Here is a 17,527-nt window from a genome sequence, read left to right on the forward strand (position 1 = left end):
CTTTCTGGGTGCTTTATAAAGACACATTTGCTGTATGAATAAACAAAAAAATTGAAGTACACGGCCAGAGTTCCTTTCTCACCTAAGAGGAATCCAGTTCACTCTTGGCTTGCACATAAATTACTTGGCTCTTTACAATCGTGTGTCACACGCTAGGGAAGAAGAAACAATCCCGGGAGACTAACATTTTGGAGTCTATTACAGACCCTGCCACAGTAGAGACCCTCACAGAGCTGTGGTGGGAATGAAACGTTTGTACATGGGCAACGTTTATGCAGTGCCTGGCCCAGAGCAAGGAGAGAGAGAGAGAGAGACAGAGAGAGGGATTTTAAGGAATTGGTTCACGCACGTGATTATGGAGGATGGCAAGTCCAAAGTCTACAGAGTAGCCTATCAGCCTGGAGACCCAAGAAGAGTGGACATTGCAGGTCAAGTCCGAAGGCTGCCTGCTGGTAGAATTCCTTCTTGTTCAGGGGATGTCAGTCTTTGTTCTATTAAGGCCTTCAACTTATGGAAGGCAGTCTGCTTTACCCAAAGTCCACCAATTTAAATGTTAATCATCCCCCTAAACACCCTCACCAAAACATCCGGAAGAATGTTCAACCACATATGAGGGCACTGTGGCCCAGGCAAGTTGACACATAAAATTGACTATCACACACGTCGTGTGTTAGTAGGAAAGAGGATTGAGTAGCACCTCCTTGGGTTGCTTGGTTTCCTTCCTGGAGTGCAAACCTTTGACCCTGGTGCACAGACACCTCACCTGTGTGTCCAATCTCAGAGGCAAAGGGCAGGAAAATGTGCCCTTACACATATGAAAGTAAACGCCTCTCACCATCAACCTTGGAATCACACCAGCTCACTGCTGCAGTCATAGAAAAAGCCTACCCTGGCCTCTAGTGAAGACATCACATTCGTGGCACCAAAGTTTGTGAGATGGCACAGCTCGCCATGAGCTTGGGCAGATGGGCTTGGTTAAGTCTGCAGAGTTGATCTGGGTGCCGACTGCTTCTCAGTCGTTTCCCGGGCTTTTTCCTATATGTGCCAATAATCTTCTTGTTTCACGTGCCACTGCCTACCTCCCTTTAGCGTGTGGGACACTGGACCCTCAGTATCCTCTACTAAATGGGTCCAGGCCCCCAACATCCTCACGAGCACCTTCCCCCTCTGCTTCTGCCGTGGATCTGCTTGGAGATAAGACATACACAAGCATGGATCTCTAGCCCTTCCTCCCTCTGGTTATGCTGTTGACTCACTTCCTGCACATTTTCTAGAACAATCCACTTTACTGTTCCTCTCTCGAGCTAGCTTCCTTATTGAGCCACTTCTCCAAGCTGCTCTTGTGGCCCATCCCCAGGCCTCTCCTTTCTTGGAGCTTGGGTTGTTAAGTGGTGATGCAAGTGACAAGCTCTTTTCTTGGGCATTTGAGCATCCTTGTTAAAGGAATGAAAGTTTTAGCCCTGAAGTGACTCCTTTGGTAGTGGACGGAGTTCCTTCAGGGTCACATCGTTCCCAGAAGAGAATACTTGGGTTGTGTCCTAGACCCCGCCACAGAGGGACTTGTGTGGTTTGGGGTGACCAGCCCTCTCTCATCCAGTCCAAGGCTCCCGGGTCTAATTGTGGGCCCCCAGGTGGCTCTGGCTTGGTCCTGTCATCGCATGGCTCTGCAGTCAGTGCCCCCTGCCCCGTCTTTGGCCTCCAATCTCATTCCTGGCCTTGTGTTTTCAGCACTGAGCCTGGGCTCTCTACCAGAAGAGTTTTATTTCACCCTCTGTCCTAGTCTGCTGCGGTTGCTGCTCTGAACTAGCCCACCCAGGCAAGGTCCCGCCTCTTGGGTATCACTCTTGGGTCAGCCTGTTTGGCCAGTGTCTTTGCCAGCTGTGCCCATGGCCTCTGGATCTGACTTCCCTAGTCAAATGTCTGGTTTCCATCAGACTCCATGATCCCTCCCATATGTCCAAGGCAGGTCATGGCCAGCCAGGTAGTTCCCAAGTCCCAGCCTCTCAAACACACACACACACACACACACGCACACACACACACACACACACACACACGCACACACACACACGCACACACACACACACACACACACACACACGCACACACACACACACACACACAGTCCTGTTTTCCCCTCATCAGTTTTAGTTCGTTTCCAGTAGGGGGCAGTAATAACTCCCTCATAGAGGGTTGTCGTAAAGATGAAAAGAGACTAGAGCATGGGGCAGAGAAGATGCTGCCAACATATCTGGGATCCTCTACTTCTCCGGGTATCCCCATTTCCCCCTGGAGCTGGGTGAACACATGGAAGCCCACTGAGGTGTCTGTGGGTACCAACCCTCTTCCCAGCCTCCTCTCTGCTGTGGGACCTGCCTCTGCCCGAAGCTGCCTGGGGGAGTTAGTATAGCTCCTCTTGTACAGATGAGACGACAGGCTCTGATTCCAGCTGGACAGGAAGCAAGCCTGGACAGGAAGCAAGCCACCGACGGAAACAGCTCCCCCGCACCTGCTCACCCCCCTCAGAATTGCTTCCCTGCCTATGTCAGCCTTCTTCCAGGACAGAAGGTGCCCCAGCCAAATGTCTCTGGCAGGCCCTCAACCTGCTTCTTATCTTGCTCTGTTCTTGGACAGAAGACCAGCAGTGGCCCTCCCCACTCCATTCCCAGACCACACTTGTCAGTCTCAGCATTTTGATGCACAGGGTGGTGAATTGTATTCATTTTATTCATGACCAGCTAAGTTCCTGCGCAGCACAGCCTGGCCCCTCTACTCAGTTTTGGGGTTTAAGACTTTGCCCACAAAGAGGTCTCTTTGAGTCATCTGATCCTCCACAAACAGCAAGAAGGGTCTATTGAACTTCACGACCACAGGGACCTCCTTCGTGTCCACGGGGACCTTCCACACGTCCGCGTCCTTGGCTGCATCCGTGATTAAGCCACGCTCGCTCACCTCTATCTCAGCTTGATGCACGGCCTGGGAGAGACAGTTTCCTTCTCAGCTCTGGGAGTGAACTCACCTGGCTGGCTGGAGAGCAAGCCGGGGCGGTGTGCCCAACTATCTCCTGTGGTCAAGATCAGGGAGGCAGCTTCCCTCCATGGCCGATGGCAGGTGGAGGAAAGCTGACTTCCATTCCTAGAAAACCGCCCTCAGCTCCCAGCAGCTGGGTTCACCATTGAAGGCCAGATGTCCCCGAGTGGGGTTGATACTAGGGTTGGTAATTGTTGAGTTCAGACTTTTTCAGCACAGGGCAGACAGCTCAAGGCGTTAACATGTTTAAAAAGCAGGAAAGGGGAATAAAACACAGAGGAAGGCTGGGTGGTCTGTAGGCTTAGAAAAAAATCCCATAGAACGACTGAGAGATAGTCATTTCCAACACTTTCAAGAAGAATGTGATAAAAACTACTAGGGGGCTAGTTGTTCTTGTCTCCATACATGCAAGGACAATTTAACCTCCGTGTAAAAGTGTTTGTGCCGGAACATGCATGTTGGCCTCCCTGATCTGCAAGAGGCCCTGCTGGGGAACGTGGCCATGACATTGCCTGCATTACTGGTGATGGATTCAACATCTCTCAAACCCAGCCCAACAACCGGCACTCAGGGCACACCTGCCGGGTGGGTTCTGTTTGAATTGGACATGGTAAGTAGTGCTTATACCCACTGGGCCACGGGAAGCACAGCATCCCCTCGGGGTCCCAACCCTGGGAACTCCATCCAGTGTCTGTGAGTGACAGGTTCATCATCTCCCAATTAAAGAACAGGACCCCTGCCCTGTCCCAACCCCCAAGGTCATTGGGAGACTCGAGCAAGAGAAACCATGAAAAAGTGCTTTGTAATTTGTCAGGTGCTGTATCACGGCGAGGGATTGTGTTTGCTATTTATGTCCTGGGCAAAGTCCTCAAAGTGTTCTTGCCCCTATGGCGCCCACATAGCAGCCAGCCAGTTAGTGACCTTGGTGGAGTCATTGGAGGGCAGCCCCTGTGCCCACCAGGATGAGTAAAATTATCTCATAAATAAATGTTCCCCGGCATCTGGATGTCTAACTGGCACCTCAAGTTTAGAGAGCCAGTCTCTGTCTGCTCCCCCAAACCACTCCTGCTCCATCTTTCCTGCCTCAGGCATTGGCTCCATCGTTTCCCAGGCTCCAGCTTACAAGCCCGACTCTTCCCTCCCTGCTCCCCAGCTCTGTCTTCAAAAGGCACACAGAGCCTTCTCACCACAGCTAACCCTCCCTCGAAGGCCCCACCCATCCTCCATTACCTCTCACCTGGGTTACCCGCCAAACTTCCTAATGGGTCCCCCTCTTCCTCCAGGGCCATTGCCTGTTCTCCGCGTGGCAAGAAGTGGTCTTTTGTAAAACATATGTCAGCTCATGTCAGCCTCGGTGGTCTCCCATGTCAGTCAGAATAAACCCCCGTCCTGTCCAGGGCCTGGGACACCTACATGACCTGGCCCTGCCTGACTTCTGCCCTCACCTCCTACCAGGCTCCGTCTTACTCAGCACTCTAACTGCCTGGGCCTTCTTGGGGTTCCTCAGAAATTTCAAGTTCACATTCCCTTAGGATACACTTGCTCTCTTTGTCTGGAACACACGTCCCCAGGTATTTGCCCCCTTCTCTCTCCTGCCCTTCATTCAGGCCTTGGCGTAAAGGCCAACCCAGGCCTTCTCAAGCCTGCTCACTGCACCCCAGCGTGCCGTCCCCAGTTTCTCTGCTTTCCTTTCTTCACAGGAAGTATCACTGGGGGACGTAATACATATCTGTTGGCGTGCTCGCTGTCTACCCCGTCGATAGAATGGAACGGCTACGAGAGTAAGGTGTTGTCTGGCTGGCTCACGACTTCACCCTCAGTGCCTCCAGTGCTTGATGCAATTACTTTTGAGTGAGTGAATGACGAAAGAACCCCCAAAGCCCAGGGACCCAGTCAGATAAGAGTTATAACTGCTGTATAAAAAAAAAAATGTTTCTCAATCGGGACTGTGGTGGATAAAACAGAGACTCTAGAAATTGCCCCACTCACCTCCAAGATAGATAGAGAAGCCTTCTTTGTGATGCTCTGGGTGGTCGCTGTTGTAGTAGGCACATCTTTGACGGCAATCTTGGGAAGCAGATGTTTTAAGTTTATCTTGGAGGAGATCTTGAACTTGGGCAAAACTAAGTGCACCAATCTGTTGAGAATGAAAACGACAAGGAAGCTGAACAATGTCCCTCTCCTGGAGTCTAGGGGAAGCACCTTGCTTAGGCTGAAAGACCTCTTCCGAGTGAAAAGGTAACAGAAGTGTTTGTTTTGAAGTGCTGGGTTGGGGAGAGATTAAAGATGCCGGGGTATGAGCTGCAACGTTGAATTTCCAAGCAAACCACTTACTCAAAATATACCTTGCTATTCAAATGATTCCCTTCACAGCCTCTCTATGCAAGAGAAGATGAGGGTCAGACCAAGAGCATCCAGCCCTGAGTCCCTCCAACCCTTCTTCTGGAAGCAGGGGTTTAAATTGGGCAATGACCCTAAATGTGGTGAGGGAGATGGAGGGCATGAGGTCCCCATGCTGCAGGTAGAGCAGAGGGAGTTTTCACAGGAGAGGAAGCTCCAGCCTGGATGATAAGCTTTCGAACAGAGAGGACTCTTCCCTCTATAGACCAGCCACTCTATGACTAAGGGAGAGTATCAGAATGCGTAGCGCCAGCCCTCCCACCCAACATTTTAGACTATGTCAGTGCGGTGTTGAGCTTCTGATGGGCTAGCAACCCGTTCAGTTGGGTCTCTCTACTGCTGTACCCCCTCTGTCCCAACCAGGAACGTTGTGGTAGGCACAACCATGGCAGACGATGGCAGACCCCCTCTGCCGTGGCCCTCAACTGTAGGAGTAAACGCTGTTGAGAGATTTCTTCCCAATCTACACATTTACTGCCTGAAGACTGTCTCCCCAACCCTGCCGCTCAGATCAGTGGGCCATTGAAAATCATGATTTCACTATTTAATTTACCCACATTTGATGGGACCTTGGTGAATATCATAGCCAAGCTCGGTTGGTTCAATGCTCCCTTCCAGGAATATGCAGCGGGAATCGAAAGATACTCAGTTCAGTGTGGGGAGGAGCATTTGATCGAATGAAAGAGAGCCATGCCTGTCTACAGAGGTCTCAGCTTGAAATTTACCTGCTTAGGCTCCTCCCCTGACCGTCATAACTAATTAAGAGCCCTAATTAATACTTCACAACTGAATTCGCTGATGTCACCCTACTCATTATCTCCTTAGTTTTTACTACAGTTTGAAATTGTGTATTTGTTAGTTGACTTTCTACCTCTTCCACCAGACCGAAAATTCCACGATAGTAGGGAAGTGTTTGGCTAACCATTATATTCCCAGCACTAAGCAGTTTCTCGCATACAATAGGTGCTCAGAAAATATTTTTTGGGTGAGTGGATCACGGGCTAACATGTGTGTGAAAAGCTGGTTTGCTGAGCTAGAGAGGTTAGAAGCAAGGACTAGTGACACCAAGAGAGATGGGGCTCTGGGTGCTCTTGTAGTCCCTTGTTCCAATCCCTCATGAGACCTGGCTGTGCTTATTCCCTGGGGTTCCGTGAAATTCCCATGTATCTTTCCAATAAATTCCTCTCTTTACCCATCCTGAGCTTGTATGAAGTGGGTTTCTGATGCTGTACATGTGACAAAAAGAACCATAAATAACAGTTTAAGGGGCTTCTGGCTGGTAAGGGGACTCAGGCTGCTATTCTTTCTGTTTGGTTTGTTTCATTTTCTACAAATATGCTAGGAAATAACCAGATGCCAAACTCCCCCCCCACAATAAGGCTTTTACATAGAGGAATTGAGGGCTGAGCAAAAATGCAATGCAATAGAATGTTCCTCCAGAACAGGATACCTGAAATCACTGGCTTTCTGAAGTCTAGCTCGCTTAGCAGTTATCTCTTTTAGAGCAAAGTGGAACTGTCCTACATCTGGGAGCACAAGAATGATGGACACATTTCCTTTGTAAGGCATCTTAACCATCGTAGCAAGCAGCTCCTCGGAGCGGCTGTAAACCATTCGTTCTGTCTTCCTCATCATGTCCACCTGCACTTTGGTGTTTTCATTCACAAAGAAGTCCTCCTTCTGCGTGAGGTTGCTCTGAAAAGCTCTTTCCCAAATGCCTGGGGGAATCGGGAAGGAAAAAGTCAAAGAGTGATCTGGCGGAAAATCATCACCACCCCCAGGTTCGGGGACCCCAGAGGTCATCAGCTTGGGAAGGAAGCAGTCTATTGTTGGTGATACCTTGACCATAGTGAACAGAATATTTAAAATTCTAGACTGGTGCAAAGGAAAGAAAAGCTAACACATGATTTTCAAAGATATTCACCATAGAATTTCTTTAAATCTGTGTTTCTCGAAGGATGTTTACCAAAATACCTGCCTCTGGAACTATAACACCAAGAAAGGATTCTGTCATCAAATAATTTAGGAAACATTGACCACAGCAACCCTTCTTTGAAAACTCCACTGCATTTGAGTGTATTAAGAGTTCAAAGAAGTCCTATGGTAAAGAAATCTGTTTAAAATTTATGTAACTTATTCCAGGAGGGAAACTTTTCATCAGAAAGACACACACCTGCGCATACATGCACACCCCTGCGTGAACTCCTACTTTAGCTAATGCACTTCCCCAGTGGATTTTAAAAAAGATTCAAGGTACACACCAGTTAAAAAATGCATGTCACCCAGAGTGACGGCCATCTAGTTTGGTCTGGAAAATCTCTGCAAGTGTTAGCCTTGCTTCTGATTCTATAGCCAGGCTTACGGTCCTCTCTGTTCTGTGTTTACGACTTGCCTTCTAAAGTGTGATATAGATAAAGCTTTTAAGAGGGAATCATGCCCGAGAGTTCTCTGAAGCATCCAGAGACATGATCCCTCCAAGATCATTTGTGGAGCACTTTCTGTGTCCTAGGCACCTAGTCTGGAACTGTGAGTCCAAATATGAGTAACGGTCCCAGTAGCCTGAGCGAACATCCTGTGCTGGGAAGCTTGTTTTACGAGCATTTCCTTCACTTATCATGTAAAGAACCAACAACCTGCATGTCCTGGTAGGAACCCTGTTTAATCCGCAACAGTTTATCCATTAATTGGCTCATTCAAATCTGAAATTTCTTGAGCTCAAAAAATGTGCCAGGTACCATACTAAGAACTGAGGTTATAGCAGTGAATAAAACAGAGGACCTGTGTCCTCATGGCGTTTACTTTCTAAGGGGGATACAGAGAGAAAAGCAATCCACCACTGTAAATGGTTAAAAGTGTGATGAGCATCAGGAAAGATGCAAGTAAAGAGCTGAGTGCTAGCATGGAAGCACTTCCTTTGAAAGACCAGGGAAGGCCTTCTTGAGGAGGGAGCATTGAGGCTGAGGCTTAAAAGAAGAGGGTGCTCCATCTGGCAAAGAAGGGGAGGAAGAACATTCCTAGGGAAGGAACATCATGGACTAAGACAGGAAAAAGCAGGATACATTTAAGGAAGAAGGGAAGGTCTTTGTTGGCAAAGCATAACAATGAGAGGGATAGTGATGGGGAGACACTGGAGGGATCAGCAGGGCTCAAAGCACGCACAGCTGGGCCTGGGTGGGATTGCATTCCAAGTGCATCAGGACACTATGGAAGGGCTTCAGATGGGGGAATGATGTGATTTATGTTTTAAGAAAATTGTTCTGGTCTTTTAATGGAGAAGGGAGTGGAGGCAGGCGCGAATGGAAACAGTAATTAGACAGCTGGGGCAAGTCATCTAGGCAAGAGATAGTGGTGGCCTTGGCTACAAATGTGGTAGACCAGATGGTGAGAAGCGAACACACTCCAGATCAGCTCTGCAGGCAGAAGCCATAGGACTTACTGTGTTCTTGAATCTGGAGGCTGGAGGGCAGGTTTTGTCAGGAGAAGGTGAGTGAATGGCATTGTGATCCTCTGAGGCGAGCGGATGCTGGGCATGGTTGGGGGGATCGTGTTCGAGGGTCTGTGAAACATCCCCAAAGGAATGTCAGTAGGCAGATGAGATCTCAGAAGAGGTGGTCCAGGCTGCATCTAGAGTGTGGGTAATAGTCCGAGTACAGATGGTGTTCGAGGTCGTGAGCTCAGGTGAGGCAGGAGGCAGTTGTAGAAGTCAGAAGAGGAGAAACCAGCAAAGGAGACAAAAGAGGCATGAGCTATGGGGTAAGAGGAAAGTGGAGGGAGTCCTTGGGCAGGGAGGATGGAAGGGGACCTGCATTGAGGAACGGGAGGGGACAAGCACTCCTTCACTGTGACCAGAGGGGAGAGTGAGAGGAGAGGTGTGTGAGCCTTGGGCAGCACATGGAGGACATCCTGTCAGAACTGCTTTCTTGTCCCCATTCGGGCAGGAGGCAAGGCCATTGGCTGAGAGTCCATGGCGGAAGGAGACTGGTAATGCTAAGTGGAGGAAGAGGGTATAAATAGATTCCAGTGAGCGGTAACTCTGAGCCCACCTGAAGAAACAAGGGCAACGTTAAGATCTGTGACCCGGAATTTAAACTGCTAGTTTAGACACCTGGTGTGTGAGCCTGAATTCAACAATGGACACAACTTCGAAAAGCATCTCATCTCACGCTGATCTGACCTTACAGAACAAGTGAATTAACCAATGCTCATGCCTCTGCAAAAAGATTTCTTTTTCCCTTTTTTACCAGCAAGAGTCATTGCCTTTTCACTCCAAAATATCTTAAGCACGGCAAACAAGATGACTGAGAAGATTAAGAGGAGAAATACTGAAAAATGTTAGACAACACAATGATATCAAAGTCAATTTAAAAAGTTTTGGATCTACTGGTTTCTGGGAAAATGGGATATACTGACAAAATTTATTTTTTCCTGACTTAAATCTTTTAAGAAACACAAGGGCAAAGTTTACCCCAAATGAGAATTCATGCATTTAATAAACCTCACCTTTGAAGAAAACATAGTTGACAAGACATAGGACAGTCTGAGGGTCCAGGTGGGTGATTAAGTCTTTGATTTTCTTATGTATCTTTTCAGCCACATAGTGATTGATGGCCTTCTTGGTTTTTTCTGTATCTTTAAAGTCAATCGTCTGGATGTCCACTTCATGTACTCTGTCTATCTCCTGCAGAAACATCTGCTTGATCTTCCTGTTGTTATCGATAAAGAGAATGTCCTTGTGCTTCAGTTGCTCTTGCTTCACTAGCTCATTCCACGTCTGGACAAGATGCTTGTCCTTGTCTAACACTTGGATTTTTCTGAGGTCAAGTCCCAGGTCCTCAATGAGGTTGGTGCGCGTTGTGGATTTGATCCCCAGGGAGAGGGTGACCAGGGCGATGGAGATGGCCACAGGGGAGAAGATGATATTCTTTCTGGGATCCTCAATTATCAAAGCCTTGAACAATTCTTGGGCAAGTGCCTTATGGCCAGCTTCCGTCTTCTGGGAGAGAGATGGAATTTTCTTTAATAAGACTAGGTTGATATTCTGTTGGGAGTCTTGTTGCTTTTCACAGAAGATGCTATTAAAAAGGCCACAGAGGATGAGGACCAGAGACAGCACCAGATGTATTTTCCTGTGGGACATTTCTGCAACAATCCAGAGCTGTTATTGGAAGGAAGAGGTATACGGGTGAATATTCTATGGAACGTGTTCTCAATGCTGAGGGGATTGAAAAAGGCTCGTTCTTACCTGGGTGCAGTTCACCTGGGTGGGGTTGCTATTTGTCCTTAATTGAAGGATCCTAGCTAAGTCTAACAAGGAAAGTCTAATGAGTATTCTGGAACATGACTTCAGACAAATTAAAGGTAAGTGACCTGATTAACAGGGATTCAGTTCTGCCCCTAGCCTACGCTGCAAGTGGGTCTTCTCCATCCACACTGGGGTTTCTTCTATCCTTTTTGCTTGCTCTTCTTCTTTTTTTTTTTTTTTAATACAGAGGTCATGACAAAAATCCTGAAAAGTGTGGAAAGGAAAGAAACAAGAGGAGAGAGAGAGCACAGATTGCAGATTCAAACATCTGCAGAGATCTGGCCAGAAATACCCACGTGGAAAGACAGCAAGTGTAACGCAATAAGGCGTGCTGGGGACTGTGGAAAATGGGTCATCGTGGCCAGGCTGAAGAGGCAGGTGTCGCTCAGCTCCAGCTGTGATTAGTGGCAGTGCTGGGTCAGTGGTGCCGGATTTTTTTTTGTTTCTGAAGCATCTAGAAATCCATATTTTTACATGAAAATTCAATCTTGCCAAAAGCAACTTGCTAGTAGCAGCTGGCCCAGATGCAACCCAGCCAGATCTGGCTTTAGAGCTGCCAGCGTGATTTCTAAAGTAAAGCCCAGGTGGTGCTCAGGCGACTTGGACATCAGCTGAATCAAGGGCCTGGCAAAGGTCATCTCAGGAAATCCTGGTCACCTCACTTAAGCCCTCCCTGTGCTCACAGCTATGGTCCCTCACCCACTGTCAGGGCAAAAATGCTCTCTGCCCCCGTAAGTGCCCCCCATGATTGACTGAGACCAAAAGTCAGGTCTTGCATCTGAAGGGGGCACCAGTGGTGGATTTCTGGCCCCAGTGATGGGAAAGGAGAAGATGAGAACCAGGACCTGAGCTTGCGTTCAAGTTTCACCTCTTTAGGGCAGGGCCATGTCCTCCCTTCCTTATTTTCCTACAGTAACCAGCTCAGCTCTGGGTACAGGGTCCACTTCTCTGCATCATCACTGCCAGCGCTGATGACCTTTTTCATGGCTACTGAAATAGCATCTGCTGTGCACTAAGGCAGATGCTACCTGAACCATAGCAAAAGAGCAATAAAATGCCTCCCCATGTGGACCCTCACTGTCCCCAAGAGGAGAAAGATGACTTACCCTCCAGGAGAGCCTGCTGTTGTCTACTGCTGCTGTTCTCTGTGTCCATCAGTGGCTTATTTATACTGCCACTGGTGTAATGAAATGGATAAACCTGAATTAATATTAACTTGGCCAAAAGATTGTGTTCAAATATTGTCCAGAACAAACAAGAGTTGAATCATTTCAGTTCCCAGTGAGACAATAAACAAATTAATGGATTGTTGTACCATTTGAGCTACTGTTCATTCAATTACTCCTGTGTTATGTCAACAAACACTTACTTAGCTCCTACTGAGAGCCATGCTCTGGGCTAGGGACTGGGGGAACACAAGGCTTCAGGCCTGACCTCCACCCTTGAGGAGACTTCACCCTTGAATTCAAGGAGATCTTGGTTTTGAGGAAGAAACAAACATGTAAAAGGACTGTGGGCTACATTTTGACTAGTTCATGGAGAGTCCGCATTACCAGTAAGGGGCTGTGCATGGAAAGAGAAGGGCACAGTTAATAATTTAGGACAATTAGGAGAGATTGAGTAACATTTCCTCTAAGTCTTAAAAAAATACACAAGAGTTAATGTATTGTCCAGGAAGCCTGAAGAGGGAATTCTAGATGCTGGGCTGGGGTGAAGTTCCCTGGGGGAGTGGTGGTCAAGGCTGTGTGTGCAGGGTTTCTCCAAGTCTAGGAGAAATTCACTTCTGGCATGGTGGAGTGAGGTGAATGTCAAATGTTCTCTTCAATAGCTACTAAAGAGGTGGACAAAATTGTCAAAAACAACCGTTTCGGTGCTATAGAAAATCCACCAAAGGCCCACAACAAACAGATAAGTGTTCATTCATGAAAAGCACTGAACTCTGTGTAAGAACAGAGTGAGCCTGTGGCATGCTTGTCTGGGGCTGCTTCCACCCTAATCCAGCTCTGCTGGTGGGTTGTCTAACCAGAGTGGGGTTGCTGTTGCCAGAGCAGACTCACTTGACTTGGAGCATTGTCAGTTAAAGTGATGACATTGGTGGCAAGAAAAGTGTGTGTGAGTGTGGGTGGGGGCAGTGGTTCTGTTAGCCTGGAGTTGTGTTTGGAGCAATAAAGGGACTAATGGATTAGCAGGGGATTAAACAGGGAGTCCCAAGAGGTGTGACAGCTACTGGGGGCTTGATGAGCTTTCTGCATATCCCAAGTTGAAAGGAGGTTCTGCACATGTGCAAACAGAGACTGGAGCAGACCCAAGATACCCACACCTCCCTGGCCCTTGGGGAAGCAAGAGAGAAAGGGGGAAAGTAAAATATAGTGGTACTTGAGGTTTGAACGGGCTCATCAGCTTACACACAGATCCATCAGCAGGAAGTAGAACGTTTATTGGCTTGAGGTGTTTGAAAACAATTTCTGGCCAATATGTGGCTGAACAATAAGCAATACAGACACGGAGGTGACCTCTAGGAGGCAGGTTTAAAAATAAAGAAAGACTGAGAAGAAACATCATTGGTCATAAATTTCAGGGGAAACACACTTCACAGATTCAGTCCCAGCAAATTACTAAACAAACAAAAACAAACACTCTCAAGAGGGAAGAGTCAGAATCCAGTTACTGCTATATGTTATCTAAAATGTCCAGCATTCAACCAAAAAAATTGTGAGAAATGAAAAGAAATAAGAAAGTGTGATCCATACTCAGGAAAAATGAAGTCAATAGAAGTGGTCTCTGAGTGTCCCTAGATGTCGGATTTAGTGCCAAAGACTTCATAGCAGCTGTAATAAACATGTCAAAAGAACTAAAGGAAACCAGTTTAAAGAATGAAAGAAAAATATGAAGACATTGATACAACAGATAGGGAAACTCAGTAAAGAGATAGAAATTATTTTTTAATGGGAATTCTGGATTTGTAAGTACAATAACTGAAATAAAAATTCACTAAAGGGCTCAACAGTAGATCTGAGATGGTGGAAGAAAGAATCAGTGAACTTGAAGCTAGACCAATAGAAATGCTCCAATATGAGCAGAGAAAGGAAAATTTAAAAATTGAAAAATAAGTGAACAGAGCCTCATTGACCAGTGACACAACATCAAGCATACTAACATAACTGTAATGGGAGTCCCAGAGGAGAGGAGAGATAGAAAAGGGCAGAAAAAATATTTGAAGAAATACTGATGGAAAGCTCCTCAAATTTGGTGGAAAAACATTAATCTACAAATCCAAGAAGCTCAAAGAGATCCACACCTAGGCACCGTAATTAAATTATTGAAAGGCAAAGACAAAGGAAAAATCATGAAAGCAGCAAAAGAAAAAATAACTTATCACATGCAAGGGAATAACAAAACAATTAGTGGCTGACTTCTAGTTAAAAACAATAGAGGGAGGAATGCAGTTGGATGACATAGTTAAAGTGCTGAATGAAAGAAAAACCTGTCAACAAAGAATTCTATCCAGCAAAACTGGATAGAAAAATGAAGGTGAAATAATAACATTTACAGGTAAACAAATACTCAGAGAATAGTTGCTAGAGAACCTCCTTTACAATAAATACTAAAGCAAGTCCTTCAGACTGAAAGGAAATGACACCAGATGGTAACTTGAATCTACAGGAAGAAATAAACAATGATAAAAATGGTAAATATGTAGGTAAATATAGAGACTCTAAGTATGTTTTCTCATTCTTCTCTTAACTTCTCTAAAATACATAAGATTGTGTAAAGCAATAAATACAACAATGTGTTGCTGCATTTATAACATATATACACACAATATATATACAATAATAGCAAACAGGAGGAGGAGGAAATGAAGCAATATTGGTCTCAAGTTTTTATATTTTACTGAAATTAATACTATTTTGAAGTAGATTGTGATAAGTTAAGGTGTATATTATAATCCCTCGAGCCAACAAGAAGAAAAATATTTTCAAAGAGGAATTAAAGTGATACTCTAAAATTTTTTATTTAACCCCAAAGAAGGCAATAAAGGAGGAACAGAAAAGCAAAAAAGGCATGAGGCTGGCAAAATGTGAGACATAATTCAAATATATCAATAAATACCTTAGATATGAATGCACTAAACATTGCATTTAAGTGAAACAAACTGTCAGGCTGAATAAAAAAGCGAGACCCACCCACATGCTGTCTACAAGAGACACAGCTTAGATTCAAAGACATAAATAGGTTAAAATGATGGGAAATGTTATTCAGGATAGTATATAGTCTGGTCAACAAAACAGGTCTAACAATAAACTGAAAAGACAGAAATTATAAGTGTGGTGTCTGACTGTGACATGTTTACAACAGAAAGCAATCTGAAAAAGCCATAAATATTTGGAAAACAAACAAAGCACTTCTATATAACTCATGGTTCAAAGAAAATATCACAGGGGACAGTAAAAATATTTTAAACTAAATGAAACAAAAAAATAATCAACATTTCAAAATTTATGGGATGCAGCTAAAGCAGCTGTTAGAGGGAAAATTATAGCTTTAAATACGTATATCAGAAAAGAAGGTGTCAAGATAATTAAAGGGGGAGAGGGTTAGTCTTTACAACGAATGGTGCTTGGAAAATTGAGAACTCATCTGCAAAAGTAAAACCAAAAAGCTTATAACCTTACCTCTCAACAGATACCAAATTCAACTCAAATGGGACATAGATTTAAGTTTGTGTTAAAATCATTACATTTCTAGAAGAAAACAGAGGAAATTATCTTTGTGAACTTGGTTTAAGCAAAGTCTTCTTAGACCTGACACCAAAAGCATGAGTCATACAAGAATAAAAAAATTGATAAGTTAGACTTCATTAAAACTTTGGTGCTTTGGACATAATGAAAATGAAATATCTAGGCAAAGACTGGGAGAAAATTTTTGTAAAACGTGTATCTAATTAGGGACTTGTATCCTGAATATGAAAATAACTCTTATAACTCAACAATAAAAAGAAAAACAACCCAATTTAAAAATGGGCTACAGGGACTTCCCTGGTGGCACAGTGGTTAAGAATCCGCCTGCCAATGCAGAGGACATGGGTTCAAGCCCTGGTCCAGGAAGATCCCACATGCCACGGAGCAACTAAGCCCATGTGTCACAGCTACTGAGCCTGCGCTCTAGAGCCCTCGAGCCACAGTTACTGAAGCCCACGCGCCTAGAGCCCGTGCTCCGCAACAAGAGAAGCCACCGCAGTGAGAAGCCCGTGCAACACAACAAAGAGTAGCCCCCGCTCACCGCAACTAAAGAAAGCCTGTGCGCATCAATGAAGACCCAACGCAGCCAAAAATGAATAAATTATTTAATTAAAAAAAATGGGCAAAAGACTCTATAGACATTTTACCAAAGAAGACATATGAATAGCTAATAAGCACGTGAAAATGTGCTCAGCATCATTAGTCTTTAGGGAAATGCAAATTTCACACATGATGAGATAACATTACACTCCCATCAGAATAGCTACTGTAAGAAAGAAAATATCAATTGTTGATAAGGATGTGGAGAAACTGGAACCCTCATATTAATACATTATTGCAGGTTGGAATGTAAAGTACTGATACCTGCTGCAACGTCAATGAACTGCAAAAGCATTTTAGTCTAGTGAAAGAGGCCAGACTCAAAAGACTATGTAAGATACAACTTATATAAGAAACCCAGGAAAGGTAAATTTTTAGCAAGAGGCAGCAGATTAGTGGTGGCCTGGAGCAGAGAATGAGTACTAGGCTAGGCTGCAAGTGGGCTTGAGGACATTTTCTGGTAGTTAAAGTGTTCTAAAACCGGATAGAGGTGGTCTGCAGAATGTTATGAATGAATGAGAAATCACTGAATTATACACGTACAATGGGTGAAGTTTTCGGTATGCAAATTATGAACTCAATAAAGCCATTTTAAAAAATAGAAAGATGGGCAGTGGCGGCAGGCTTTGTGGGAAAGATAATGGACTGGGGTCACATGGACCTGAAAGTGAATACCAGAGCCCTGACTGTCGTGTGCGGGGCCACCTTGAGCAAGTTATTCATCTTTCTGAGCCTTAGCTTCCTCCTCGGTAATGGAGGGAAATAGTATCTATTCTGTAGCTTGTTCTGAGAGCTTGATGACTTAATGTATGTACACAGTAGGCACCCAATACATGATGCTCTCCTGGCTGACATCGGACATTCTATGGGGTTCTGAGTCCCCTGGGAGCCAGGCACTGTTCCTCCTGCCTTGGAACCCTGTCTCCACTCCTCCCCCTTCTCAGGCTAACTCAGCTCCTACCCACTCTTCAGGATTCAGCTCAGATCTCTCCTTGAGAAAGCCTTTCCTGACAGCTACCCTTCTGTCCTTCCACCCGGGCCGGGTTAGGCTCTGTGAGCTCCCGTAATACTCCGTGCACACCTCTCATCACGCTGGCTCACAAAGTACTTGGATTCATTTCCTCCAGTCTGTGAAATCTTTGTTGGAATAATCTGTATGTAATTCATGATTCTCTCCTTTGTGCTGGCACACAGTAGGTGTACAGACATTGAGTAAATGAACAAATGAGTACATTATATTCCTCTGAGGGACCCTGTCTTCACAGAAAAGCCCCCATTCCCTCCCAAGGGCCATCCCTCTCTGCCCATATGAGGTGGGTCTCTTGGGGCATTTCTGAGCTAGAGGAGGTGGGGCTACCAGCCCTCATTCTGCCTAGACCACTGCGTACGTTGAATAGCAACAGTGGTCACCCCTGTGCCGAACGTCACCGAGTGTCACACCTGATCTGCAGTA

The 17,527-nt window shown here is 45.6% G+C and overlaps 1 protein-coding gene across 1 annotated transcript; it reads right to left on the reverse strand.

Moving 5' to 3' along the window:
* Positions 1–2,769: 2,769 nt before the first annotated feature.
* On the reverse strand, positions 2,770–10,571 carry LOC111175931 (uteroferrin-associated basic protein 2-like). The gene is given in 6 exon segments (XM_089908164.1): positions 2,770–2,976; positions 5,020–5,118; positions 5,120–5,167; positions 5,909–5,919; positions 6,891–7,148; positions 9,931–10,571. Coding segments are annotated over 6 exon segments (1,260 nt in total). The 5' UTR covers positions 10,568–10,571.
* Between the last annotated feature and the right edge of the window lie 6,956 nt (positions 10,572–17,527).

This window comes from Delphinapterus leucas, chromosome 2 (assembly GCF_059928025.1).
Source record: "Delphinapterus leucas isolate spDelLeu-1000000601 "Yukka" chromosome 2, BTC_Dleu_Yukka2, whole genome shotgun sequence".
NCBI lineage: Eukaryota > Metazoa > Chordata > Mammalia > Artiodactyla > Monodontidae > Delphinapterus > Delphinapterus leucas.